The sequence below is a fragment of the Polyodon spathula genome, chromosome 12 (assembly GCF_017654505.1).
Source record: "Polyodon spathula isolate WHYD16114869_AA chromosome 12, ASM1765450v1, whole genome shotgun sequence".
Lineage (NCBI taxonomy): Eukaryota > Metazoa > Chordata > Actinopteri > Acipenseriformes > Polyodontidae > Polyodon > Polyodon spathula.
In genome coordinates, this window is record NC_054545.1 from 42,790,340 (window position 1) to 42,816,582 (window position 26,243).

General features: G+C 45.6%; 2 protein-coding genes across 2 annotated transcripts; both read right to left on the reverse strand.

Moving 5' to 3' along the window:
- Window positions 1–12,879: 12,879 nt before the first annotated feature.
- Window positions 12,880–17,956, reverse strand: LOC121323991 (P43 5S RNA-binding protein-like). The gene is given in 10 exon segments (XM_041265356.1): window positions 12,880–13,713; window positions 14,574–14,627; window positions 15,120–15,349; window positions 15,533–15,613; window positions 15,716–15,789; window positions 16,054–16,142; window positions 16,258–16,354; window positions 17,299–17,333; window positions 17,335–17,400; window positions 17,704–17,956. Coding segments are annotated over 10 exon segments (1,170 nt in total). The 5' UTR covers window positions 17,845–17,956; the 3' UTR covers window positions 12,880–13,410.
- Window positions 17,957–19,683: 1,727 nt separating this feature from the next.
- LOC121323989 (alpha-2,8-sialyltransferase 8F-like) lies at window positions 19,684–25,183 on the reverse strand. Its single transcript, XM_041265354.1, has 7 exons — window positions 24,730–25,183; window positions 23,626–23,703; window positions 22,920–23,003; window positions 22,533–22,677; window positions 21,802–21,914; window positions 21,385–21,477; window positions 19,684–20,867 (listed from the first exon to the last, which is right to left on the reverse strand). The coding sequence occupies exons 1-7, from the start codon at window positions 24,831–24,833 to the stop codon at window positions 20,366–20,368; spliced, it is 1,119 nt and encodes a 372-aa protein (XP_041121288.1). The 5' UTR covers window positions 24,834–25,183; the 3' UTR covers window positions 19,684–20,365.
- Window positions 25,184–26,243: the final 1,060 nt, after the last annotated feature.

The following is a 26,243-nucleotide window of genomic DNA, read 5'->3' on the forward strand; positions in this document are numbered from 1 at the left end:
CACGGGGTAGTAGGACCTCCCCCGTAGTCCATCAGCACACGGCCAGCTTGGGTTTGCAAAACGACGGCGCGTAGAATGGCAGAGCGTTTCTATGTTGCTCTGTAGAAACTGTAATAACACTGCCATAGGACAAGATATTGGGTCATGGCCCCCCGCCAGACACCAATCTTGGAACAACTGCCATTGTACGTATGCTGTGACCTGGTAGAGGGCGCAGTAAGAACATAAGAACATAAGAAAGTTTACAAACGAGAGGAGGCCATTCGGCCCATCTTGCTCGTTTGGTTGTTAGTAGCTTATTGATCCCAAAATCTCATCAAGCAGCTTCTTGAAGGATCCCAGGGTGTCAGCTTCAACAACATTACTGGGGAGTTGATTCCAGACCCTCACAATTCTCTGTGTAAAAAAGTGTCTCCTATTTTCTGTTCTGAATGCCCCTTTTTCTAAACTCCATTTGTGACCCCTGGTCCTTGTTTCTTTTTTCAGGCTGAAAAAGTCCCTTGGGTCGACACTGTCAATACCTTTTAGAATTTTGAATGCTTGAATTAGGTCGCCACGTAGTCTTCTTTGTTCAAGACTGAACAGATTCAATTTTTTTAGCCTGTCTGCATATGACATGCCTTTTAAGCCCGGAATAATTCTGGTCGCTCTTCTTTGCACTCTTTCTAGAGCAGCAATATCTTTTTTATAGCGAGGTGACCAGAACTGAACACAATATTCAAGATGAGGTCTTACTAGTGCATTGTACAGTTTTAACATTACTTCCCTTGATTTAAATTCAACACTTTTCACAATGTATCCGAGCATCTTGTTAGCCTTTTTTATAGCTTCCCCACATTGTCTAGATGAAGACATTTCTGAGTCAACAAAAACTCCTAGGTCTTTTTCATAGATTCCTTCTCCAATTTCAATATCTCCCATATGATATTTATAATGTACATTTTTATTTCCTGCGTGCAGTACCTTACACTTTTCTCTATTAAATGTCATTTGCCATGTGTCTGCCCAGTTCTGAATCTTGTCTAGATCATTTTGAATGACCTTTGCTGCTGCAACAGTGTTTGCCACTCCTCCTACTTTTGTGTCGTCTGCAAATTTAACAAGTTTGCTTACTATACCAGAATCTAAATCATTAATGTAGATTAGGAATAGCAGAGGACCTAATACTGATCCCTGTGGTACACCGCTGGTTACCACACTCCATTCTGAGGTTTTTCCTCTAATCAGTACTTTCTGTTTTCTACATGTTAACCACTCCCTAATCCATGTACATGTGTTTCCTTGAATCCCAACTGCGTTCAGTTTGAGAATTAATCTTTTGTGCGCCCCGTGATGTTGCTTGTCTGGGACTTTGTCAAAAGCTTTCTGGAAATCTAAATAAACCATGTCATATGCTTTGCAATTATCCATTATCGATGTTGCATCCTCAAAAAAATCAAGCAAGTTAGACGATCTCACTTTCCTAAAACCATGTTGACTATCTCCCAGTACCCTGTTACCATATAGGTAATTTTCCATTTTGGATCTTATTATAGTTTCCATAAGTTTGCATATAATAGAAGTCAGGCTTACTGGTCTGTAGTTACCTGGTTCAGTTTTGTTTCCCTTTTTGTGGATCGGTATTACGTTTGCAATTTTCCAGTCTGTCGGTACCACCCCTGTGTCAAGAGACTGCTGCATGATCTTGGTTAGCGGTTTGTAAATTACTTCTTTCATTTCTTTGAGTACTAGCGCTTTGAATGGTCGAAATCACCACCGTTGAAAGCCCTAAGGCTGACAGGCGCTCCTTGCTCCTGCCCTGAGCCTGCGCGTTGAGCTGGGCTAGCTTCACCAGCAGCTGGCTGACTGTGCCTAGCTCACTTCTGAGGGCCGCAGAAGGGCACTCAGGTAGGCTGCCTGGTACACTGCTAGTAGACTGGCTACGTTAGACAGTCTAACTGCCTCTGTGGCCGCAGAGTACCCTTTTTTGAGGTGTATCTCTGTGGTCCTGCACTGCTTATTAGGGTAAGCTGGTTCCTTTGTAAGCCCAGATAGTGTCAGTGTCTTGACTAATGCGGCGAACGCAGCGTCCACCGGTGGAAAGGACGCTAGACCGGCCTCACTGGCCCCCTGCATAGTAAAGGCTGAGCCTTGCGAGACGTCGCAGGAGCAGAGGCCGGAGCCCCCCAGGTAGACTGCACCTGACAAAGTCTGGGAATGTCAGAAGCATCCTGGACTGATGGGACTGGGCTGAAGGCGACTCAAACAGGGATCGCCGGGGAAGCTCTGTCTTAGGACAATTGATACCCAAGTGGCGGGTTGCCCTGTCCACCACAGACCACATAGGGTCGTCAGTGTCCATCACCTCAGACTCAGTGTCCTGATCTGTGTGGTGGAAGGCTACCTCAGCCTCTATACTGTCCCCTTCCGGGATGTCAGAGGCATCTCTGGAGATGGCATCGCTATCCCAGTCCTTCTGCGGTTGCATTGGAAGAGAAACGGCCAAGGGAGATTGTGGGGGGGCCACTGGTTGGCTGGTGACGGGCCCAGTGGGTTGTTCTGGGGCCCGAGGTACTGCAGTAGCTAGGGACATGAGAAGGGACTGCTGTCACATCATAACCTCCATGAATTGAGACATCTTGGAGGTTAACTCCACCACCCCCGACCTGTCTCTGTATCGCCTGTCGCGACAAGGGGAACGAGAGCGTCCTCTACGTCGAGGCGATCTGGAGGGCGACCTAGACTCCCGACGAGGGCGTGCCCAAGTAGGGGAGGGGCTAAGAGCCCGAGTGCGTCTGGTGGGGGACCTCTGACCAGCCGTAATCTGGGAGACCGGGCTCGTGGAGAGCTGCAGTCGCCCTGGCGGCGTCGCAGTAGACGACGGCGGGGCTGAAATAGTGTGGGAAGATCTCGATGAAGGGGAGTGCCCACCCATTGACTTCTTAGCCCTTTGCCGAAGGGCATGTGCTTGAAACCCAGCACAAAGGTGGCAAAAAGCCCTATCCGCCAGTGCGGATGCGGCGTGTTCTGTCCTAAGACATGCCACGCACTCCTCGTGAGGGTCACTGGCAGGCAGCTTTTCCTGGCAGGACGTGCAATGGTGAAAGCCCGACATCTTAGTCGAGCACGGCACAGCAAACATTGACCGAGGCACAGAGCGTCGAACGTCGAAGCACCAAGCGTCTAGCGCCGAGCATCGAGCATGTGGCGTCGAGGCGCCGAGCGTCAAGCACGTGGCGTCGAAGCGCCGAGTGTCGAGCACGTGGCGTCGAGCGTATAGCGTCGAAGCGCCGAGCGTCGAGCACGTGGCGTCGAAGTGCCGAGCTTCAGGCATCTAGCGTCGAGCACCGAGTCCCAAGCGCGGAAGCGCTGCACCAAGCGCCGAAGCACTGACACCATGTAGAGCAAGTACTGAGTGTCGAGACGCTAGCACAAGACGCCTAAGCGTCAGCTGACCCGCAGAGCAGAGACGCTGGTGCTGGTACAGTGTCTTATTTGGTGTTAATACTTACCTTGGTGCTAAGGGAGTATGTGCTTGGTGGTTGTCTTCTTTATGGTGAAAAGGGGATTTTTTTTTTTTTTTGGGAGGCTGCAGCAAGTGCTTGGTGTACTGTAAGAGATACTGTGGGACAAACCGTACAGCTACCACGCAGTGGGGAACACACAGCAGTGGAAGATTATAGAGGGCTGCAGAGCAGACTCCACACACACACGGTCTAGCCAGGCAAGACTGCAATATCTGTAAAAAAATAATATATATACAACCCAAAAACACACAATTAATATTAGAATTATCTAATAATAAAGAGAAGATATACACAATTATATAACCCAAAATACCAATAATAAACGTAACTGAAATAAACTGGAGAAGGGGCCAAAACCAGCTTCTCAAGCCTAAGCTTAGTCAGTACAGACAGTCACGAGCTCAAGTACCTACCGCTACCGATACTGAAGAAAAAAGAGGAAGAGAGTCTCCGCGCGCTGTTTATAGTAAGCTCCCAGGGGGGCGGGCTTACACAGCAGCTCACACAGAGGCCTATCGGCAGCTTTGCTGTAAAGCTCAGCCAATCCCTACTGCCTGACGGCAATGTGCCATGCGTTGATGGTTATTTTCGAATTGAAAGGGAACGGGGAGTCGAGGGGTTGGGAGTGACTGAGAGAGGATTGTGGCGGCTGGGATCTGAACTTATTTAAGGACCAGTGAGGCATGTTTTCTAAGTTGCTATAGAAACCCGTTTTGTTGTGTTGTTCTGCCCCCGGAGTGGCTGACTTTATTGCCCTGCGCAGTGTCGTCCTGAATTCAGACTCCCATTTGTTCCGTACATAGTTTTTACTTGTTTTAAATTATTCTAAGTTTAGATATTAGAGTGCCGTGTGTGTCTCAGGGCCCATTTTGTGAACACCCTGTTTAATACGAAGAGTCTGTGAATAAAGCTTGGGTCCATGTTTTGGGAAAAGGATTATGGGTGCCAGTCTTGATGTGGGAGCTGACCCTTTTTCTCCCCATCAGTCTTTTTTTTTTTTTCTTTGAGGACCCCGATTTGCACCGGTATTCTTAAGTTCCCGGTTTGAATCAGTATTCTTAAGTTCCTGGTATGCTGCCTCTTGCGCAATAATATATATATATATATATATATATATATATATATATATATATATATAAAAAAAACAGAAAAAATATCTGCATACGTGACTTTTGGCAACTACTAAGACTCTCTGTTTGAAAGTTGTGGTAAACACCCTATTTTTAAGGTCAAATGCAGAACACGACACCTGCTGTGGTGTGTGTGTGTTTCATAACTTCAATATAAATTCAACCAAGAGTGCTGCACTTCTATAACGCCTTTGGTCCTCAGAGCTGAACAGATCAAACTTAAAAACAAATAGGTTTAAAATAATTAAACATTTTAGTGGTTAGTCAAGCTATTTAAAAGCAATTCATAACCTGTTGAAATGGCATTTCAAAGAGATGTATGTTTTTAAATCTACCTGCCTGACCACTGGTGGTAAGGATTGTAAGATGAAACTCTAAGGGCTTACGTTTCAATGAGTCTTTATGTTACGTTTCAATGAGTCTTTATGGGCGTCTCCAGGTCATCAACCCAGTAAATTGTACAGTACGCAGGGCCGGGGGTGCTTGCATAAGTAGTGAGCGAGACACAGACACGCTGAACCCCTCCGTCCCATGACCGCTGTGTGACTCAATCACACGCCACACTGAGGGATATTCAAACAGATGCACCTTCAATCAAACAGCTAAATTGGGAGCACTTATTCTCAATAAAAAAACTAATTAAATAAAACCTCCTCAGTGCTGTGTCTTCAATAGATAGGAGAGGAGAGGATCAGTTTATTCTTATGGATGAGTATTCAGCTGTGCAGGTTATTAAGGGGGTGGAGCATGGAGCTGCACAGAACTCAAATTGTATGAAACTCAGCTTAAAAGTTGATCGGTCTCTTCTGTCAGTTAATATGCACAGTCAACCCTGCCTCTTATGTACGTTTCAAAACTAAAGACTATTCGACATTCAGTTCAATTTTGAAAGAACAGTCAAACAAGAAAGACCTGTGTTAGTCTCAGCACAACGGATGTATTTATAAACCTGTGTGTCGTATAAAAATGCTTTCCGGGTCAGGATAATCAGACACACAGATATTAACACACACGCACACACACAGCAATTAACTCTCCAACTGGAACCTTATTAACACACGCACACAACTCCCTCCCTCTCTCGTGACCGAGTTTGTAATCCCCCAGTCCCTGTCCGCTCCCAGTTACTAATAGACACACAAACACAAGGACACGCTTTTCTTTAATGTCTTTGCCTTGACCTCCCTCTCTCCTTCCTTCTCCTTCCCCCTCTTTCCATCTCTGTCTCTCCCTCCTTTCTCCTATGTCCTATTTCCTACCATGTCCCTCAGTGACCTCCCCTCCCCTCCCCTCTCCCTCTCCTTCTTGTTAAACAAACATGCTATAGATTCCCAGTAGTAGGGATGAAGGAAGATTTGTTTGACACCAGACTGGCAGAGTCCATCACATGAAGAAGCAGCTGTGAGAGGAACAGTCCTGACCAGCCTGACCCTGTTGCTGCTGTTTCTTATTCCAGTGTGTCCTCCTCACAGCTCCCCGGTGCTCCAGAGCCTGCTGTGTCATGCTGAGCCCTGGCTGTGAGGAGGGGCTCCTGGCTGTGAGGAGGGGCTCCTGGCTGTGAGGATGGGCTCCTGGCTGTCTCCCCCCAAGGGATGGCAAGGCAGGCAGGTTGACTCAGCCTCAAGCACAAAGTCTCTAGCAAAGCACAAAACTGAAAACCAGGCAAAAATAACAACACAACAAACAGAAATGTTATTCGATTATGCGCGCACACAGACAGACACACTGAGATACACGTGCATTGAGAAGCATACGCACATGCACATGTACACACACAAAGATGCACTGAGACTCACACAGACACGCACGCACACACACATCAGCGGCAAAATCAGGCAAATCAGGTAAATCAGCTGCTATACATTTAAAATTATTATTATTATTATTATTATTATTATTATTATTATTAGGGGAAACATTGTGACTCAGTAGTAATAAAATTTATAGGAACTAAATAGGCTCCGACATAAATCAAGGTATAAATTAGGTTTTTAATCCTAAACTAAAAAAAAAATAAATATAAAAAAAAATCTCTGTTTTTATAACACATGCAAAACAATTTATGTCAAAAAAACCCATCTGGTAACCCGTTGCCATTGGTTACCATTGTGATGTCATGATCGATATTCCTCCTGCTGAACAAACAGCTTCTTTGCTTTTGAGTTTAATCTGTACTGGAAATGATAACTCTATTATACCAGCCCTGAGCCTTCCCTTCTCTGACCCTCTCTGTGTTCGGCTCTCCTGTAAGCGCAGCTGTGCCTTCAGCAGGTTAATATTTACCCTTCACAAGCAAGAGAAAAAAATGAACACATTCTCCAGAAATATTGCAGAGAAGCAGCAGGACCACGGGTGTGTGTGTGTCCCCTCAGGGCCCTGTCTGACCCAGTCTCTGTGTGCCCCCAGGGACAACACAGCATGGAGACACACGTGCACACACAGCACAGGAACACAGAGACACAATCACACACACTGACACACGCAGCACTGAAAAACAATGACATTCGCACACCACAGCTAAGAAACACTCACAGACACAGCAGAGAGACACATTCATACAGCACCCACACACACACAATGAGACACAAGGAAAGAGAGCACCCCATGTTTGCGAGTCAAGGGGATACTGAATCAATACACTGCTCTGATGATATGTATTAATCTCAAATCTTGATCGTTTTTTTTGTTTGCTGCAATCTCACTGAGAAGTGGCCCCAAGAAGAAGAAGAAGAAGAAGAAGAATATTCTTTATATAATGGAGACATCAGATCATTAGCGAGTGGCAAACGGAGCCTGATTGCCTGCAACTAGGACAGCGGGACAGGACCGGAGAGGCAATACTAACATAGATATTCACTTCTGTACAGAACAATAGAAACACACAAACTGAGAGGAATGACTCAGACCGACGGATTCCAGTTCAATAGAGGACTGCGGTGCTGTGGTCCATTTTACTATGAGCTTGACCATCCACAGTGTGCAGGTAACATGACTCATTAAACTCATAGTAAAACCAGGGATGGATCAAACTGCAACAGCTCAGGCAGCCCTCCTCCTCCCAAAGGCTCCCATGCTTCTCAAATGTGACCTTTCCTGACAGAAGTGTTTTTAAAAATGGTTACAAGCAGAGCTCACACTGAGACACACTGAGAGACACGGAGACACACACACACTGAGAAATACACTGACATGAAACACACACTAAGACACACACAGACATTCAACACACACACACAATGAAGCAGACACTGAGACACAGACATGAAACACATATTGAGACACACACCAAGAGGCATCGAACACACTCAGATGAAACACACACTGAGACAAACACACGCAGTGAAACACAAGTTCCCTGTACCAAACACACAATATGTGACACACCAATGAGCACGGTTCCCAGCAAAAGGTAACAAAAACAAAACAATAACAGAAAAAAAACAGCTGTATCATGCGTCAGGAAGCATTAGCAAAGTCTGCACAACAGAGAGGCAAAAACAAACCACTGAGGGTACTGAGCACTCAGCTCACCTCAGCACTCTGTTAAACAAAGAAATTAACCCAGGAGAGAGAGATGCACAATACCCACCAAACACAGAGAGGCAGCACGCAGAAAAGGGGGGAGAAAGAGAGGGGGTGGCATGAAGACTGAACTGCTCCTCTGTTTCTCAGCTGAGAAAGGGTGCTATCAGTGCTAACTGTGCAGAAAAGGCCAATCTAACACCGCAGGTTACAGGGGTCAGCAGTACAGCAATTATTACCTTGTGACAGAACTGCTCCTAGCACAGTACCTTCCTTTGTTAATCCTCTCCCGGGAAGCTTCAGCAGAAACGCTGACTGACCTCTCAACACTTCAATCAATTCTCGCTTTCTTTATTGAAACTCCTGCCAGACCCCCCCCCCAATCTGTCTAATTAGTTGTGACACAGGCGGTCAAGCTTGTTAATTATCCCAGTCCTAATTACCATATTGCATTTACAATTAATCTGAACACTTACATACTTCTCTGCTGAATTAATGAAAAACAAAAGAAATTCAGACTGAACTGCTCCCTCTCCTCCTAAGAGAAAGGACGCTCCCTCCAGTCCAGGGCAGGCTAGAGGAGTGGAGACTGAACTGCTCCCTCTCCCCCTAAGAGAAAGGATGCTCCCTCCAGTCCAGGGCAGGCTCGAGGAGTGGAGACTGAACTGCTCCCTCACCCCCTAAGAGAAAGGACGCTCCCTCCAGTCCAGGGCAGGCTAGAGGAGTGGAGACTGAACTGCTCCCTCACCCCCTAAGAGAAAGGGCGCTCCCTCCAGTCCAGGGCAGGCTAGAGGACTATTATTATTATTTTTCCAGTATTGTTACAAAACGTAGCACACACACAACAGCAGTAGAACTGAAAGAAAGAAAGAAAGAAAGAAATAAAGGGTGATTCATCTGCAGTCCCGAGAGACTCTTATCTGGGCATGCTCTGGGTGTTGCTGTCTGATTTTGATATGGTGTCAGGTTTGCATTTCCTCGTTCATCGCTGCTCTCATTGCGTCGTCTTTGTTACTGGCACAGCAAATTTATTCAATTAAACCGAGAGCGAACTTTGAAGCTGTGTATCACTCAGTCAGCACTTTGAAGGAAGAAGCCTGGAGCTGCGGTACAGAACAACTTGAGAGACCTCACCCCTCCTCCAAGTAGAGGAGGGGGAGGGATAGAGAGGAATGGAGAGAAACAAAGGGTAGAGAGAGAAGGGACAGGTGGAGTGGGCGAGGATGGGAGGGTCTATGAATAAGATCTTACAAATTCAGTTTTGATGCTGCAAGAAGCTGGGTCACAGAGACCTACAACAACATGAAGTAGTGACCTGGCCTGGCCCTGCTTTTGAGGCTGAGCTCATCTTTGAGATCTGAGCCAATTACAGTCCAGGCACAAGCAGGAGAAGCCATCCTGACCGGGGTAAGCTTCACCAAGTCTTTTTGTCCCTGCGTTGTTACTATTTTCCTCTGTGATGGCAAGGTGGAGGGAAGGAGTATAATTCCCAGTGGGCCAGTGAGTCAATACAGGATTCAGAGAGACCCCAAGCTAGCAGGGAGTCAATGCAGGGTTCAGAGAGAACCCAAGCTAGCAGGGAGTCAATGCAGGGTTCAGAGAGAACCCAAGCTAGCAGGGAGTCAATGCAGGGTTCAGAGAGACCCCAAGCTAGCAGGGAGTCAATGCAGGGTTCAGAGAGAACCCAAGCTAGCAGGGAGTCAATGCAGGGTTCAGAGAGAACCCAAGCTAGCAGGGAGTCCAGGCAGGGTTCAGAGAGACCCCAAGCTAGCAGGGAGTCAATGCAGGGTTCAGAGAGAACCCAAGCTAGCAGGGAGTCCAGGCAGGGTTCAGAGAGACCCCGGGCTAGCAGGCTCCAGGGACACAGGCAAGCAAACCAGCCACATCTTCAAACACTCACAAATAAAACCACAGTACACCAAGTCAAGCAGACAAGCCTGCCAGCTAGTGCTTCTGTCCGTGTTACTAAGCATTAGTTAGTGAAGGGAAGCAAGTAGTCAAGGTTGGAAGCAGGTTGGCATCACTACTCTACACTGTCCAGGATTACTCTCTTAACTCTTTTACTAGGGCAGCTATTCCTGGCGAAGGCTGCAGGCTATATATATACCCACACTGTACAGCATGTATGTATACAGCTGACAGGTTGGCTCCTAACCTATTTTCCTTGCCAGTTTTTCAGCTTAGCAGAACGAAGCCTAGCCTCGTTTTTTTTTTTTAGATCGCACCCCTGCTTGGCCCTTCTTAATGCTTTCTCTGCTGGAGGTTTTAATCTGAACCTAGTGTTCTGTAGAAAAGGCCATTCCATGAAAGCATAACATTTTGGATTGAAACCTGCACACTAGCCCTTCTGCACCCAGGTCTGGGGTTCAGAACTCCCCTCAATGAAGTCTATTATTAGTATTAATACTGAAATGATCAGGAGCCAGGAGTTCAGACAATCAAATACTGGAAATGTCCATACCAGGCTGGGAGTATGATACAGGTTTGGTGGAGACATTATCGTGTTCACCGTGTTAGTAGATGACAGACAGAGACGAACATTGCCTAACAGTCCTCGTTTTGAACCCTGCTCAAATCTGGACTGAAAAGTGCCCCGTTTGACAGTCGAACACTATCGGAACCGACTGCGTAATGCCCGCGTGGCTCGCCTGTATTAGAACAGGAAGAGCCGTGAGTCAACTTCACTGTGAAAAACGCAAGCCGAACAACACTTGAAGGTCATTCGCACAAAATGAAAATGCGCCTTTCTTGGGAACAATCCGAGCAAGCTAATTACACGGCCCAGGGTCTGACATGTTTAAAAAAAAAAAAAAAAAACTGACTGCGGACTGAGAAAATACAAAAACGTTTTTAGCCGACACAACTGCACCCCGTTAAATGCCAAAGTCTCAGCCTGTCACACCTCTCCCAGCTACACCCTTCCTTACACGAGTAATTGAGCGGGTTTCCATGGAAACCCTCCCGAGAGTTGAAATCCATCAAGATTTTGGTAGTTATTAAAGAAATAAAACCAATGCTGCGTTTGCACAAAGCGTCGCTCAGTTAAAGCTCTCTCGCTGCCTTGGCTCCCCGCGCTTAGCTAGGTCAGCCTAATAAAAGCGCTATAAATAATTATACACCGTGTTCACACTGGGGGAGCCGCAGATTATGCGTTTCCCGAAACACGAAAATCAATTTAAAGAAATCGTTAGCGACGAGCAGGACACGAAGGGAAAGTCAATTAGAGGCGACAAGGCGTGAACCAGGGAGCGAGGGACGGTGAGTGCTTCGTAAAGCCGCCCGCTGTGTGTGACCCTGAGCAAGTCACTTAACCTCCTTGTGCTTCGTCCTTCAGATGAGGCGTAAAGCCTGTTGTAAGTGACTGCTGCAGCTGTGGCGCATAGTTCACCCCCTAGGCTCTTTTGCATTGTGGATAAGACGCTCGCTGGTTTGCGCCCAGCCGCCGCCCTCTTACATAAGCAAACCAGAACTGCCTGCCGCATTTCTTTGGATTTGTGTTAGTTTTAAAAAGCAATAGTATTTTTGCACATTCTTTGCTGTCGATGCCGCAGTCTTGCCACTGCGTCAAGCGTTTGTGCATCAGTCTCTGCGCCGCCCCGGGGACTGCGGTGACTCAAACGAGCGGGTGAATTCACTGAAGATTGGATAGTAAGGCGATCTCAGCGCGTCAAGATTTTAACTCGTGTCTTGCCTTGTTATATCCGCAATCAAGTCGGAATCAGTCCTTTTGGTTGGAGGGGGGAATCAGTGATTTTTAATTCTTGGTCCGATAAGAAAGCAACAGACAAGAGTCAAATCTGGCGCGCTAATATACTGCGCCCCCCCATTGGAGCAGCTTGCCGTCCCAGGTCGTGTGATTTGGATGTGCTAATGGTCGGTAATACAGTGAATCAGTTAAGTGCTTCCCTGAGCGACCGATTCAGTCGGGAGCAGCCCGGCCCCCTCTATTCCTCTGAATCGCTGGGGTGCGAATCGGTGGAAGACAAGTGACGGAAAAAATAGAAACTTGGCACCAATCTGGCAACAGATGCTCCTAAATCACCCTCTGACGCCAAACAAACAAATAAAAAAAAAAAAAACATTAAAATAAACAACATTGCCTAGGCGAGCAGGAGAGGCGGCAGCTGCTGGAGACGGGCAGGTTATGAGCAGAGCGAACCGGCTCACCCCTGCTAAGGAACGCGGAAGCAGCTTCTCCAAGCACAAACGCGGGTCCCACACACAGAAACCTTAGCCCAGGGTACAGCCGGTGAGGTCATTTTAAGACGTGGGGGGTACTGTCGTCTTTGGTTAAGACAAGGACAGAGGGCCGAGTAGCAGGTTGCATCATTTAAATTGGTATACATACAGCCATTGCGATTATTAGCGGTATCCCGTGCACATTAACACCAGCAGCGCCTCCGTGCCGCGAGGCTAAGGCAGTAAAGGACTCCAGCGCCATCTGCTGGAAAGCAAGGATATCCAGCATGGCCTAAAAACTGTTTTAAAGCGTGCCAATACAGACTTTAATCTGCTAGGAACCTGATATCTTTACAGGATTATAGACTAGGAAGTAGCAGGGTTTTATCTAATGTTACCTCTGAACTGCATACTCAAATTCTAGAGTATGCAATTGTGATGTATTATGCATCACTCCATTTGAATTATGGAATGTGTTACTGCATCTTGTAAAGCACTTTGGACCACTATGAAAAGCACTACCTAAGACAGATATTATGCATTTGAGAACATGAAAGTTCTATGTATTTAAAATCAAGTAATGGATAGGATTCTGTTTTTTGAAGTAGGACTAACAATTAAACCGTGCATGCGGTTTAAATCTATAGTACTTCAGCAGCTGTCAGCGTGCAGGAAGAAAGTCTACAACAGCACATGGGGCACAACTATTTATTGGAGGGGGATTCAGCTCCCAAATGAAAGAATGGAGAGAATACAGGTCAACATCACCATCCTACTAAATTAAAAAAAAAAAAAAAAAAAAAAAAAAGTCTCATGCCTGCTCTACAGAGCTGTGCCTCACTGGCTACAAACAAAATCAGAAACCTCCCCATACCAGACTAAGTCACATTTTTTTCTATTACTATACATTTATAGAACCCATTTATCTAGCATCCAAATTCATAAACCGAGGTTATGCCTGCTCTGAATCCACAAGTCTACCCCCCCTCCAAAGTGCATAAACAAACAGAACACAATCTGCAAGTACAATTGAGGAAACAAAAACTTGAGAACACATTACTACAGCAGGACGATCACGGGTTCTTGCCGGGTGTAGGGCGCTCTGCGCCCCCCGCTGCAGGGGTCTTCTCGGAGCATCGCGGCGGGCGCTGCTCAAACAGCTCCTTCAGGCTGACCTCCTGCTGCACGCGGCGCAGGCCCTTGCGCTCATTGAACAGGCCTCTCAGGTCGCACTCCACCTTGCCACGTCGGCAGAGACGCAGCTTCAGACTGAAGAGCTGCCGCAGGTCCTCCTCAATCACGGGGGTCCGGCGCCCACGGCCCCCCCTCGGCCGCTTCTGCCAGATCTTACTGGGGCGCCTACACATCACCTGCAACTAGCCAGGAACAGCCCCAGGGGTCGGGGGTTAGCCAGACAGCACCCATCCTCCGTTTCACAACTAGTTTAGTTAGTGCTCACCCTTTATAAAAACACAGGATCATGCTGCAAGACCATTATACTAGCAGTCCCCTTATAAAAGGGTATAAATAGCCCCGTCTCCTGACTGCAGCATCATAAGAGGAAGGTCTGTATATATTCGACTAGGCACAATCTTTGGGGGGGGAAAAAAAAAAAAAAAAATCACTGCATGTTATAAAAAGCAGAAGGACCAGCAAGTGTATTGTTAGTGTTAAGAAGAAAGTGGCTTAAAGCAATTGGAGCTGAAAAATAGAACCTTTTACCCCCCCCCCCCCCCCCCCCCCCCCCCCCCCTTTTCTACATGAAAGCATCACATTCACGCTGTGAGATTAAGAGCCGAGGCTTCAGTTCTATCTCCTCCATCACTGCACAGCATGAAAAAAAAAATTATACCTTGAGTCTGTAGGTTCACCAGCAATAGCTTACATTCAAGGGATTGGTCCCCCTTCATTTTGATCATGTTTGTGTAATTAGGCAGACTTTGCTTTTCCTATTCTAAACTGTAGAAGTGCACAAGGAGTAAGTCAAGTTTGTGAATGTTTTACTGGGAGATGCACAAAGACATCTGTGAAACTAGCCGTACACAACCCAATGTTAACTTGGGTATAGCCGTCAAGGATTAGCGATAAAAATCAGGGTTTGAAACCAGCCGAGGAATGTCAGTTCCCTGCTTGGAATGTTAAACACAGCAGACCAATTCTTGGGTGTACAGGTTCTCCAATGTGTGCAAAACCTCGACCGAGACTCACAGGGAACGTAGAGCGCCGAAGTCCTTACCTGGAGCTTCTGCCTGTCTGGATCATGATGAACAACATGCCTGGCCAGGCTCTCCTGAAAGAGAAGCATTTAGGTCAAGAACACCAACAGGGAAGATTTTAAAACTGTCACTTGTTGCACATTAATTTTATTGTAGAACTGTCCAATACAGAACACCAGGAAGGAAGACTCCCATCACAAAGCACCATTACAGATTACTACAAGCTTGATTAGCCTCAGTGTGCAGGCGTGGTAACTCCTAGCAAAACCAAGAATGGATCAAACTGCTGTGCAATGGGACTGCCACTGGGGTTTGTGGGCTTTTTTTTTTTTTTTTTTTTTTTTTTTTTTTATAAAAAAAGAGACATTACAGTGCATTTATTTACTAGTATTACACTGGTTTCTCAGTCTAAAGCAAACTGGTAGATTCAGACATGCTATGTTTACTACTCCTCCTCCTCCTCCCCCCCCCCCGCCAATTTCACCATACAACATCCAGAACTACCAACTCAAAGTGGAGAAACCCAGTAAGCAGGTGCTGAGAACAGACTCTGGGGTGTTGCTCACACTCATTGCGAAGGCCTTGGTGCAGTCAGGGTAGTAGCAGCGATACTGCAGCAGTTGCAGGTGCACCTTGCGGATGTGGTGCTGCAGGTTGAAGCTGGTGGAGAAGCAGGCCTGGCAGCCCTCTTTGGGGCACCTCAGTACCGGCTTGGGCATAGTGTGGCAGCGCCTGTGCCGCCGCAGGGTGCCACGCTTCGAGAACTTCTTCGGACACACAGAGCAGCAGAAAGTAGCTGAGACACACAGACAGTCCATGATAGAAAAGGCTTTTCTTCCTCTTTTAAAAATTAAATGAAAGAAACAAGTTGGCCAGACAACTTGACAATATTGCATTCAAGTCAGTAGTACCCAAGTCTACAAACTGCTTACTGTATTGCCAAGCAATTCAGTTAAATATTACTACAGGTGTAGTTTACCTGGATGCTTCAGCATGTGCTTCTGCAGCTTGCTCCAGGTAGCAGCAACAGTCTGGCAGGTAGGAACTTTGCAGGCATACCCTAAGGGGAGACCAGAAGAGAGCTAGATGAGGCACATACCACCCACTGCCACAGCAGCCCCACCAACGAGACAACAGTCCCCGTCCCCCCCACACATCTCACCTCTGTGGGTCTTCTCATGGGCGTTGCGTGCAGCACACGTTTCAAACTTCCTCCCACACCCTGCCTGTTGACACCTGCTAAAAGAACAGAGCACTGAGAAATATAGCACACCATGCTCTCAGATACCAGAGCCCTGGATAGCAAAAACATAGCAATGCTAAAATATACATGTTACTCAACTTTAAAATGTTGACTGAAGTCTACAGCAATGCAACAGCTCACTAACCAATAGTCCCAAGCCCCTTTTTTCTAAATGTTACCACTTGCATACAATATTGAAAGGCAGTGAACCGGAGCAGAGTTCTAAACCATGATACAGCCGGAACAGTGTCACCTACTGGAATGAGCAAGTAACTGCATGTTCGTTGAGATGAGTCTTGTAGGCTTTGCGTTTCTTGAAGGTCTTCAGGCAGCCTTGCTGTGGGCACTGTGGGACAGAGAAGCAGCAGCATTCTAATCTTAATGGAAACTAAGATTTCATGCCATGTTCGCTATCACACGTCTGTCCAGTGAGGATGAGCACCGCCACAGCACCCCCCTACCTTGTAGTAGCAGTCCTTGATGCCGTGGGCGTATTTGATGTGTCTCTTCAGACTATCCCGCGTTACAAAAGCCTGGCTGCAGCTCACGTAGGTACACCTAGCGCCAGACAGGACAGGAGCAGTGGGGTTATTAATTCAGGATAAATTGCCTCAGGCCCACACTGCTGTGTCGAGAATATGAAATGCGAGTTTCATAAATTGGAGGACAGCCGTGCAGTTATACAAAAAGGACAAACATTGTAAAACACTAAATAGCTATTAGTTCATCACAAGTGGTGATAAAATAAATTAACACGACTGTTCTGTGCCCCAGTGTAACACGTCTCCAATCGTCGAGGCGTGATTTGCAATGTAATGGTCTTCGGCACGCGTTAATGAGTTTACTTTCTGAAACAAAGCCAAGGGATATTAAATGCAAGCCATCGCGTTTATAGAACTAGATTAGCAAACAAAACTAAAGGAAACACGATCAGAACACAGGGAGAGAAGTTAACCCTTGGCGAGCTACAAAAAAAGTTTCCACGCATTTAACATGTCTGACGTCAGCCTTTAACCTTTCAGTGGAAATCTCAAAACAAACTGCGCCGCTTCGTGGCTTCGTGCGAGTTTTCGCTCCTCACTTGTAAGCACGTACAGCAGCCCATCTACGGGCTGATTCACAAATTAACTGTGAAACTCGTACACAAGTGTAGCAGCTGTACCTCAAGCCCATTTGTATAATATGCCTTCAAAATCCATCTCGTTTACCCAGTTTTCCTAGCAAACCTGGCTCGATTGATTAACGACAATTGGTTGATACAGTAGATTGAATTTGACAGTACAAAGGTCGCGGGTAAAAGGCTTCACACAATCCGTTTCACGCCTGTACTATTAAACCCTACTTGTGTGAATGCAAATTTAAGTTGTACACGTTACAAATCAACACACCCAGCACAGTCTTCATTCGAATTAGCTACAGTGTACTGTTGTAGTTCAGAGCAGAGTTACATTGAGTAGCTGTTAGATATAAAAGAATATATAAAACTCCGATCCATAGCCAACCTGAATTGCTTTATGCCGCCATGCGTCAGCTTGTGGGCGCTGCAGGTGAGACCTGCGGGTGAACCGGCGCCCGCACTCGGCCACGTCACATACCTGAGGCTTCTGGAACACAAAAGCGGGAACAAACCGAACGGAGATTAAAATTCAAACCCGGCGGGCGTTCTGTTCGAACCCCTGCGCGAGCGCGCCACCCCAGCCCGCGCTCAGCGCGAGAACGAACCCGCCAAGGAGAGAGGGGGTAACAAAACATAAGCCATACCAGTAATGTACTCGTGCTGCGAGAAGTCTTACAGCTTTAGTCAGGTACCTTTTCATAAAACAAACCAATACAGCAGTGACGAATAACTTATAGCAAGCGTTTACACAAGAACTAAGAGGCGACAGACCTGGTGAGCCCCAACTCACCTCCCCGGCGTGCGCGGCCAAGTGCTCCTTCAGCCTCCACTCCCGCGTGAACGTGGCTCCGCACTCCGCCCGGGTGCAGTTAAAAATATTCGTGGGGATCGCATCTACCGTAGCTTGGCCGATGTTTTCGACGGAATCCATGTAGAAAAACTTTTTTGAATTTACTTCGCTAACAAAATCACTGAATACTCCCTATATCAATTTCCCACCTTAGCTCGCTGCCTCCTCAGTTTTATAGCCAATGAAGGCGGGTTTGCACAGGTGAGAATTATTTTCGATTTAATTATTTACCTACACGTGCTGTCAATGAAAATGAATCTTTATGGCTCCACTGTGAATCGGAATCTTTGGCTAAAGTATAGGCAGGTAGAGCCAGGATTCTGGCCAATTTTGATTTGGAAAATGTGTTATTAATGTTTTATTTTTAAATGTCGATTTGTATGGGGTATATTTTTGAGGGCATATTTAAATTACGTTTTTAAAAATAGGTTGGGCATGAATAAGAGTTGCGTTTGTTATTTATCAATCTTTTGTAGCAGTTTTGCTTTTCTGGATGAGGGAAAAAGTTACAAGAAATAGATGTCTACAATTATTTATTTCAGCAGTTTTTTTTGCAAAACTCCCAAATTGCTAATTCAAAAATATTCATACCATATGATGCTATAATATTATGTCTACAAGATGTTAGACATGTAAATATGACAATGCAGAACCTCATTCTAGAAAAGTCTAGAACATGCTGGATTGCTGGTGAACATTCTTAGAGAGTATAAAAGGGTCAGGCAAAGGATGATTGCTGTCATTGACTTATTGGTAATATGGGGAAAAGTAAAGAGCTATTTGAAGGCAGAAAATTATTTATTGTCTTAAAGCTGGAGAAGGATACAAGAAGATTTCCAAGCACTTGAGTATCCCAATTTCAAGTATTGTTTCTATTATCAAGAAGTACAAGACTCATGGTACAGCCACAAGGCTCCCTCTGTCTGGAAGAAAGAAGGTTCATATACCAAGAACAAGTAGAAGAATTGTGAGGAAGGTTAATAACAATCTGAGATTAACTGCCAAAGATATTCAAAGTGAACTGGCTGCAACTGGAATCTGAATGAACTGGAACAATTTTGCGTTGAAGAATGGTCAGAAATCACTGCAGAATCAAGCCAAAAGCTCACTGACAAATACCTAATTGTTTAAAAGAGGTTATTATTGCTAAAGGGGCCTCAACTGCCTATTCATTTCATTTTCCTCGTCAGGGTATAAATACTTTTGAATTTGCATTTTCAGAGTTTTGCATATATATATATGTATATGTATATATATATATATACACACACACACACACACATACACACACAGTGCCTATAGAAAGTCTACACCCCCTTGAACTTTTTTCACATTTTGTTGTGTCAGTGCCTCAGCGTTTCATTCATTTAAATGAGATTTTTCTCCACTTATCGACACACCATACTCCACACTGTTAAGGGGAAAAAAGTTTTTATTGAGAAAAATATATATATATATATATATATATATATATATATATATATATATATATATATATTAAAAAAATACAAAACTGAAAGATCATAATTGGATAAGTCTCCACCCCCCTGAGTTAATACTTGGTGGAAGTACCTTTGGCAGCAATTACAGCTGTGAGTCTGTTGGGACTTATCCAACCAAGCTATTTCAGTTTTTATTTTTAATTTTTCTACAAATTTCTAGAAAAGAAAAATTTCACTTGGAAGTTGTGGGATAGGATATGTTTATAAATGAAAAAATATATATTTTAGTGTATTTTAATTCCAGGCTATAAGGCAACAGAGCCCACTGTAAGACAAAGCTGAATGCTATGGGGAATGTGAAGGATGTATATATTTGTATAAAGTAATTGTGCAGAACTGCACAATAAGCTTATTCATAATTTATTGCAACAGAAAAAAAGTATTTTAAAAATAATATTTTATTACAATAACATGCCATTTGTAAAAACATACAGCAAGGTTTTATTTCTTTTAACACATTGCTCTTGAAAAATCTAGGGTACAAAAAACTACTTTGAAAAAAAAATTGAAACTTACAAGAGTAACAATATAAGAAATTTAGTCATATAGACAAAAGTTTCAACTATTGCCTTTTTCAGTTCACTTAAAACTTTGTTAACTTGACTAGGATTTTCCTTTTAGTTTCACCACAATAACCCTGATGAAGGCACTAGCCCAAATGCTTTGCTTGTCTTGGTCTCTTCTAGATCTGAGTCTCTGGATCCGAGACACTCACACCTGGCAGCCCTCAACTATAACACACACTCTTGTGCCATGCGCTACGTCTGTACTACTGAGACTGGGGTACAGACAGACAGGCAGGGGATTGACAGACACAGAGTCTCAGGCGCTGTCCCATGGTGGCAGGTTGGCCGATTTTTATTACATGAGAGTAGCAGTTATTTACTTCTAATACTGGATTCAGCTTTCATCAAGATAAAATGAGATAGCAGTGGTGGAGACCAACCAAGACGTAGCTTCACTATAATATATGAGCCTTCAGCGCTTTCCCTCCACCAGGTAACGTGGATTTCTGTTGGGCCCATTGTTGATGGCTCCAGTGATCAAGGGCGGCGATGCTGGCTGCAGGGATCAACCAGCGGAAGTTAGCCCAGGTTGTCTCAGGCTGGCCTCCCTCCCCTCTCCTCTCCCCGCTCTGTCTGGCACCTCCCCAGCTGTATCCTCAGCACGCCCTGCCCGTGCAGCCCCAGCAGCTGGCTGAACTCGGCTGGCATGGCGTGAATGCTGGTCTGGGAGCGCCGGTTATCGTAGTAATGGTGCAGCAGCGGGGAGCCATCTGGGCCGCGGTTAAAGGGCCAGAACCCATAGAGCCGGACTGAGCTGCACAGCTCCAGCGCCAGGCTGGCCATCATAAGCCCGGTGCTGAGGCGGGAAGCCCGGAGCCCGCGAGTCCTCCAGAACCTAGCCAGGCTGCCCAGGTACCGCGGGTTCAGGAAGATGGGCCGCACCGGGCTCCCGAAGTCCTGCAGCGTGTAGAGGGCCCGCATGGACAGTGGCGTGTTGCGCCCATACGAGAAGGCGGGCAGTGCCAGCATTGCACCCACTCCATATCGGGAAACGCAGTCCGCAAAGGGCCTCCTCCACTCAGACAGAGCAGCGAACCTGCAGGGAGGAGAGGCAGGATCAGAGACAGTAGAGTCAAGTGGGCACGCTTCAGATACAACTATGGGAGTAAAGAAATACTACTGAAAGAAAACTAAATCTATTCAGTGACAAACATTTCATCCAGAAGCGTCATTGAAGACACTGACAAAAGACTTCCAGTCGAAAGGTTTTTGTTTTTGCGTTAGTTAAGTTGCTTATTGGAATTGTTGAGTGTTGTATAGCATTGGAGACAAAGTGAAGAAGACCATGGATTTGGCTAGACATTGCAGAAGGCACTAACTGAAATGCTATCTACTTGACTTTGTCTAGTTTTACCTTAGAGTCTGCAAGAAGAGAGGGGAGGCAGGGAGGAGAGAGAGGGCAGAGAAAAGGGGAGGCAGGATCACGATTGATTATCACTGAGTCGCTGCACCTATAAATGTAATTTTAGTAGTGCCCTGTTTGAAATATTGTACTAAACTGCTACAGTTGGCATCTATGATATAAAAGACACAACCTGGTGGTAGAGACTCACTTCTCCAGGAGGATGCTGGGATTGGCAGTGACCAGGTTTGTTTTGTTTCCCACGTCGCTATGATACCTCCCCTCCATTGGGGGCAGATTACACCTGAGAGAGACAATGAGGAAGGATGTGAGGGGGTGAGTGTGAGAGTGAGATGGGAAAGGAGGGAGATAAAGATAGGGGGAGAAGAGAGGGGAATGGCAGAGAGATATAGGGAAAGAGGAGAGGGCCAGAGAAAGGCAGGGAGGGAGAAGTGATGGGGAGACTGTTAGAGAGAGTTGGGGGAAGGAAGGATGAGAGACAGACACACAGCCAGCACAGAGAGAGTTGGGGGAAGGAAGGATGAGAGACAGACACACAGCCAGCACAGCTATGACATGTGGAAGTGTTACTATATTAAGAGTTTCTGTCTCTGTTCCTCTCTCAGACCTGACTACGAAGTCGGCCCGGTCGATCTCTTCTCCGCAGTTGCTGTCCAGTAGGATCCCGCCGTTCCCTACGACTGCGCAGGAAGCAAAGGTGACGTTCCCGAAGGGGGACTCCTGGGGAAAGGGAAAGGGTTTGGAATACTGAACACAGTATAGATACTGAGACAACAGCGCAACTCTCCAGATGTGTTACCCTTTTAAAAATCTCCTGCATTAAAAGCACAGCACAGTGAAAGCATGATAAAGCAAGGGTAAGCATTGTAAAGCACAGAGAGGTGTGGTAAAGCATATAAAAAAAATTGGAAAACTATGGTAAATGCACAGTATAAAAATGCGAAAGCATAGGGGTGGACAGAACTGTAAAATTACTGTGCAAATTTACTGTGGTAAATACTTTTTGAGGGTCGTGTCCTCTCTAGCCTAAATAGAAGGATGCTCCCTTCCCACCGTGCCCTGCCCCTATATAAGACCTAGAGTAGTTAGCAAAGTAATCCTGAATACAATTATCCCTAAAAAAGCAGGAATAACAAGGAGAGAGCAGTGGAAAGTTAGCATCATTCATTCTCTGTACTTTTCATAGAAACAAAATCAAACAGGACTAAAAAGGGATGTATTATTTTTTTTTATATGTGAAAGAAAGTATTTTATGAAGGAGACTATATTTCTTAAGTGTTCTTCGATGTCAGGTTGTTGTGGTCAGTGCTCCACACCCCCGTCACTCTCTAGTCTCACTAGGGGGAAGGTGCTGAATATCTTCTGGTTGATCTTGATGTTTCTGCGCTTCTCCCCGTCATAAAACACCTTCGACCCCAGAGGCGTGTTTTTCTGGGTGATGACAGCATCAGAGACGCCATGACAATCCCTCAACAGCGCCGACCTGAAACACAGCACATCTGTAAACACGCAGTTTGGATCCAGCTTATTAACAAACATGGCAGACCAGGGTGTAATCATGGGAAAAGCAAGGGGGAAAACTGCAAAATTACAGTGCAAATTTACCATGGTGAACTACCATTGACTGGTTTCAAAGCACATCAGTCATCAGGAGAACCAACAGGTGCTTGGCATCTGACAGGAAAGGCAGATTCCCCGGTGCTGATAAAGCGCTCTCTTACTCACCTGAGCTTCTGATAAGACTCCTCCCATCTCTCCCATCCTTGCGCCTCTAACTGCAGCACTCTCTTCCTGACAGCATCCTCCTCTCTAGCAGCAAAACAGTGCGACAGAAAAGCACCAAACACCAAGTCTTGAATCGTATATCAAGAGTTTACCATCGTTCACTTGCACAGCACTTTAACAGTTTGCTGTCCCATATTACCCCCATGCTTAACCACAGTGCAGTGCATCCCCAGACCTACAGTATCTGATATACCAGGTGGGCCTGTGCTTCACCTTGACTTCACTGTGCTTATACCACTGTAGACCACAATAAGCCTTTGTGAGAGGGTGTGGGTGATTCACACAGGAGTGAGAATGTGTCTGAAATGCTGTGCAGGTGCACAGGATTTATTGATACCGTGGCGGGTGTCACCAAGGATATACTCAGGGTTGCTGCCAGCAATTGTATCACCCCGAGTTCTTGATACACATGTATTTACAGTCCATAATCAAAATGGGAAATAAAGAAAAGTACCGCTATAAGAAGAGTCTTGCCTCTCCGCTATTCTGCAAGGTACAAGATATACTGAAGCTTTATTATTCCCTCAGTATATGTTCTTTTTTTTTAAATTTAGAGTGACCAGTTATTATTTTGTTTATTTTCCACCAATTTGGAATGTCCAGTTATGCTTGCTCTTTGTTAGTGATTGCAGTGTCCTCCTCCTACCTGCAGCTCTGACACACCGCTGTCGTTGCACCCCTCTGTGTGGCGCTGGAGGGGCTCTTAAACCCCTTCTTCCTGGAGCTGTGAAAACATGGACCTAAGCTTTATTCACAGACTGTCTTCATGTATTGAATAAGATGTCCACAGAAGCAGTTCTGAGACACACACACACACTTTTGTTAATAGCGTTTATGAGGACTTTGCACTGACTTCCATTTACAGCTGTGCACAAAAGTTTTGCATCACCCTGTAGAATTAACTAATTTAGCTGAATGAATAAAGTTGAATGAAACCTGCTGAATACTGTTAATGTTACGTTAACATATTGAATTTCATACCACTTTGTAGTTTTCCATATAACAAATGAAAAACTGACAGAAATGTTGCAATGTCATTTTGTAGCTTCTTTGATTACATGATGTTAAATAAAAGATCTAAAAGATGTTAATATAGGGATTTTTAATTATGTCTCAATCCTAAAAATTCTAGGTGATGCAAAACGTTTGGCCGTAGCTGTAGCTAAACTCCAGAGTGGGGGGGGGGGGGGGGGGGGGGACGGGACACAAGAACAGTAACAATTAAAGTCAGCAGAAACAGTAACAATTAAAGCCAGCAGAAACAGACAGGAGATATGAGACACAAACCAACAACACAAAACTGCACAGAGATGTGCTTTGTTTATACCTTGCTTTACCACACTTAAACACTTATGGTACACCATGTTTCAATTTTAAGGTAAAACTTCACCAGTGACATGACTTTACTACACTCTGCAGTGGTCTCCCATGCTTTACTACACTGTGCAGTGGTCTCCCATGCATTACTACACTGTGCAGTGGTCTCCCATGCATTACTACACTGTGCAGTGGTCTCCCATGCTTTACTACACTGTGCAGTGGTCTCCCATGCATTACTACACTGTACAGTGGTCTCCCATGCTTTACTACACTGTGCAGTGGTCTCCCATGCTTTACTACACTGTGCAGTGGTCTCCCATGCTTTACTACACTGCGCAGTGGTTTCCCATGCTTCTCCATGCTCTCCCAAACTGTGCAGTGCTTCTCAGTGGCTGCCCATATATCTTCTCGTCAGGTTGGTTCTGCTCACCTGTAGTTGAAGGTAATGTAGAAACTTGCCAGCACCGTCCCTGCGATGAAGAAGCAGAGTCCAGCGCAGAAGAACAGCTTCAACAGAGCCCTGTGCGGCAGCATCCTCTCCCCTCCTTCACTCCCTCCCTCGCTCTGCTCTTTTCCACTCCCTGCCTCCAATCCTCCACTTCTCCACTCCTTTCTGACCTTCTCTCTCTGCTTCTTTTGTGCCTTTATTTCCTTCTCTCCCTTTTCTGACACTCCCGCTGATCACTTGCCCACTTTGGTTTTCTTTATTTATTATTTTATTTTCTTCTAAGAGCCGAGAGATACTTCAGCCTTTCTCTCACTACAGACTCCCAAATCTCTTCTCTCTCCCTCTGCCCCACAACAGATCCACAGGGTTGTGTTACCAGTAACTTGAGTCTCTGGTACTAAATTACCAGCTGTCTACTTTCATTTAGGTGGGGTGAGGGGTGCCTCCCCCCAACCCCCCCCCACCCGTAACCCGGACGACCACAGGTTAGTCTCTTCCGGGTCCACCCGTTTCCCGAACCCGATACTTCTCTTCCGCCGGAGTCTCTAGTAGTGTAGATATTTTTGAGGGAGGAGGTTGTTTTTTTCTTTTTTTTCTTTTTAAACTCCTTCTGAAGTTCAGATTCTAATCATATATGGTGATATTAATCCGGATGGCTGTGTGCTTGCTGTCCAGAAAGCTTTAGTAATCTGGGAACCGGTATGATGTTGTGAGGGTGATATTAAAGGGGCGCTGAATAAACACAAGTCATTTTATGCATGTATTGCAGTTACTGTTTTATGTTTGCCCAGGGAGTCTGCGGTGTGTTTGCTTGCTGTTAGTTTTCAACAGTGTTCCCAGGGTGAGTGAGTCAGGAGTCACGCTGCTTCTAATAGCTTCCTGGAGGTGACCAGTGTGGGAGCTGCAAGGTCTTGTGGAAAACAGCTGACTCCCCCCACGCTGTCTCTCACAGGGTAAGACCTCTCACATTGCATTCAGTTTCCTTTAAGAAACAAAACTATCTACACATTAACAGTCTGATCTTCCTTTTTTTTTTTTTTTTTTTTTTGCTGTACACAGAAACCATGACACATTTCAGCTAACAATAATCTTTATATAGTGCCTTTCATAGTGGAGCACCATCACAAAGCACTTCACAAGATACGAGACTAGGGTATGCATCAGCTGTAGGGTCACTAACCAAAGTCTCTCACCCGAAAGACAGCACAAGGAGGTTAAGTGACTTGCTCAGGGTGAGTGAGCCGGGATTTGAACCAGTTGCAAACAAACATCCTTGTCATTGTTTTCTAAATTTAATTTGGGCAAAAGTTTTTAACAGCTGGTAAGTGAAACCCCCTGCAGAGTGGGATTACTGTGACCTACAAGATTTTAGAAGGGGAAATCACTTCACACAGCCACCCACAGAGCTAATCACAATGACCAGGAAACCACAGTCCCAAAGGGTGGGATGTTTTCAATAACTGTACATGCCAAATCTTCCCTTACGGATGGAACAG

Bases quoted from the DNA above. Each gene is read 5' to 3' on its own strand.
- LOC121323989 (XM_041265354.1), bottom strand. From the start codon at position 24,833: ATGCTGCCGCACAGGGCTCTGTTGAAGCTGTTCTTCTGCGCTGGACTC. The intron at 21,478-21,801 runs GTCTGAGAGAGG...TGTCTCTCTCAG, and splicing joins CGGGCCGACTTCGTAGTCAG to GTGTAATCTGCCCCCAATGG. The intron at 20,868-21,384 runs GTGAGTCTCTAC...TCCTCCCTGCAG, and splicing joins CCCAGCATCCTCCTGGAGAA to GTTCGCTGCTCTGTCTGAGT.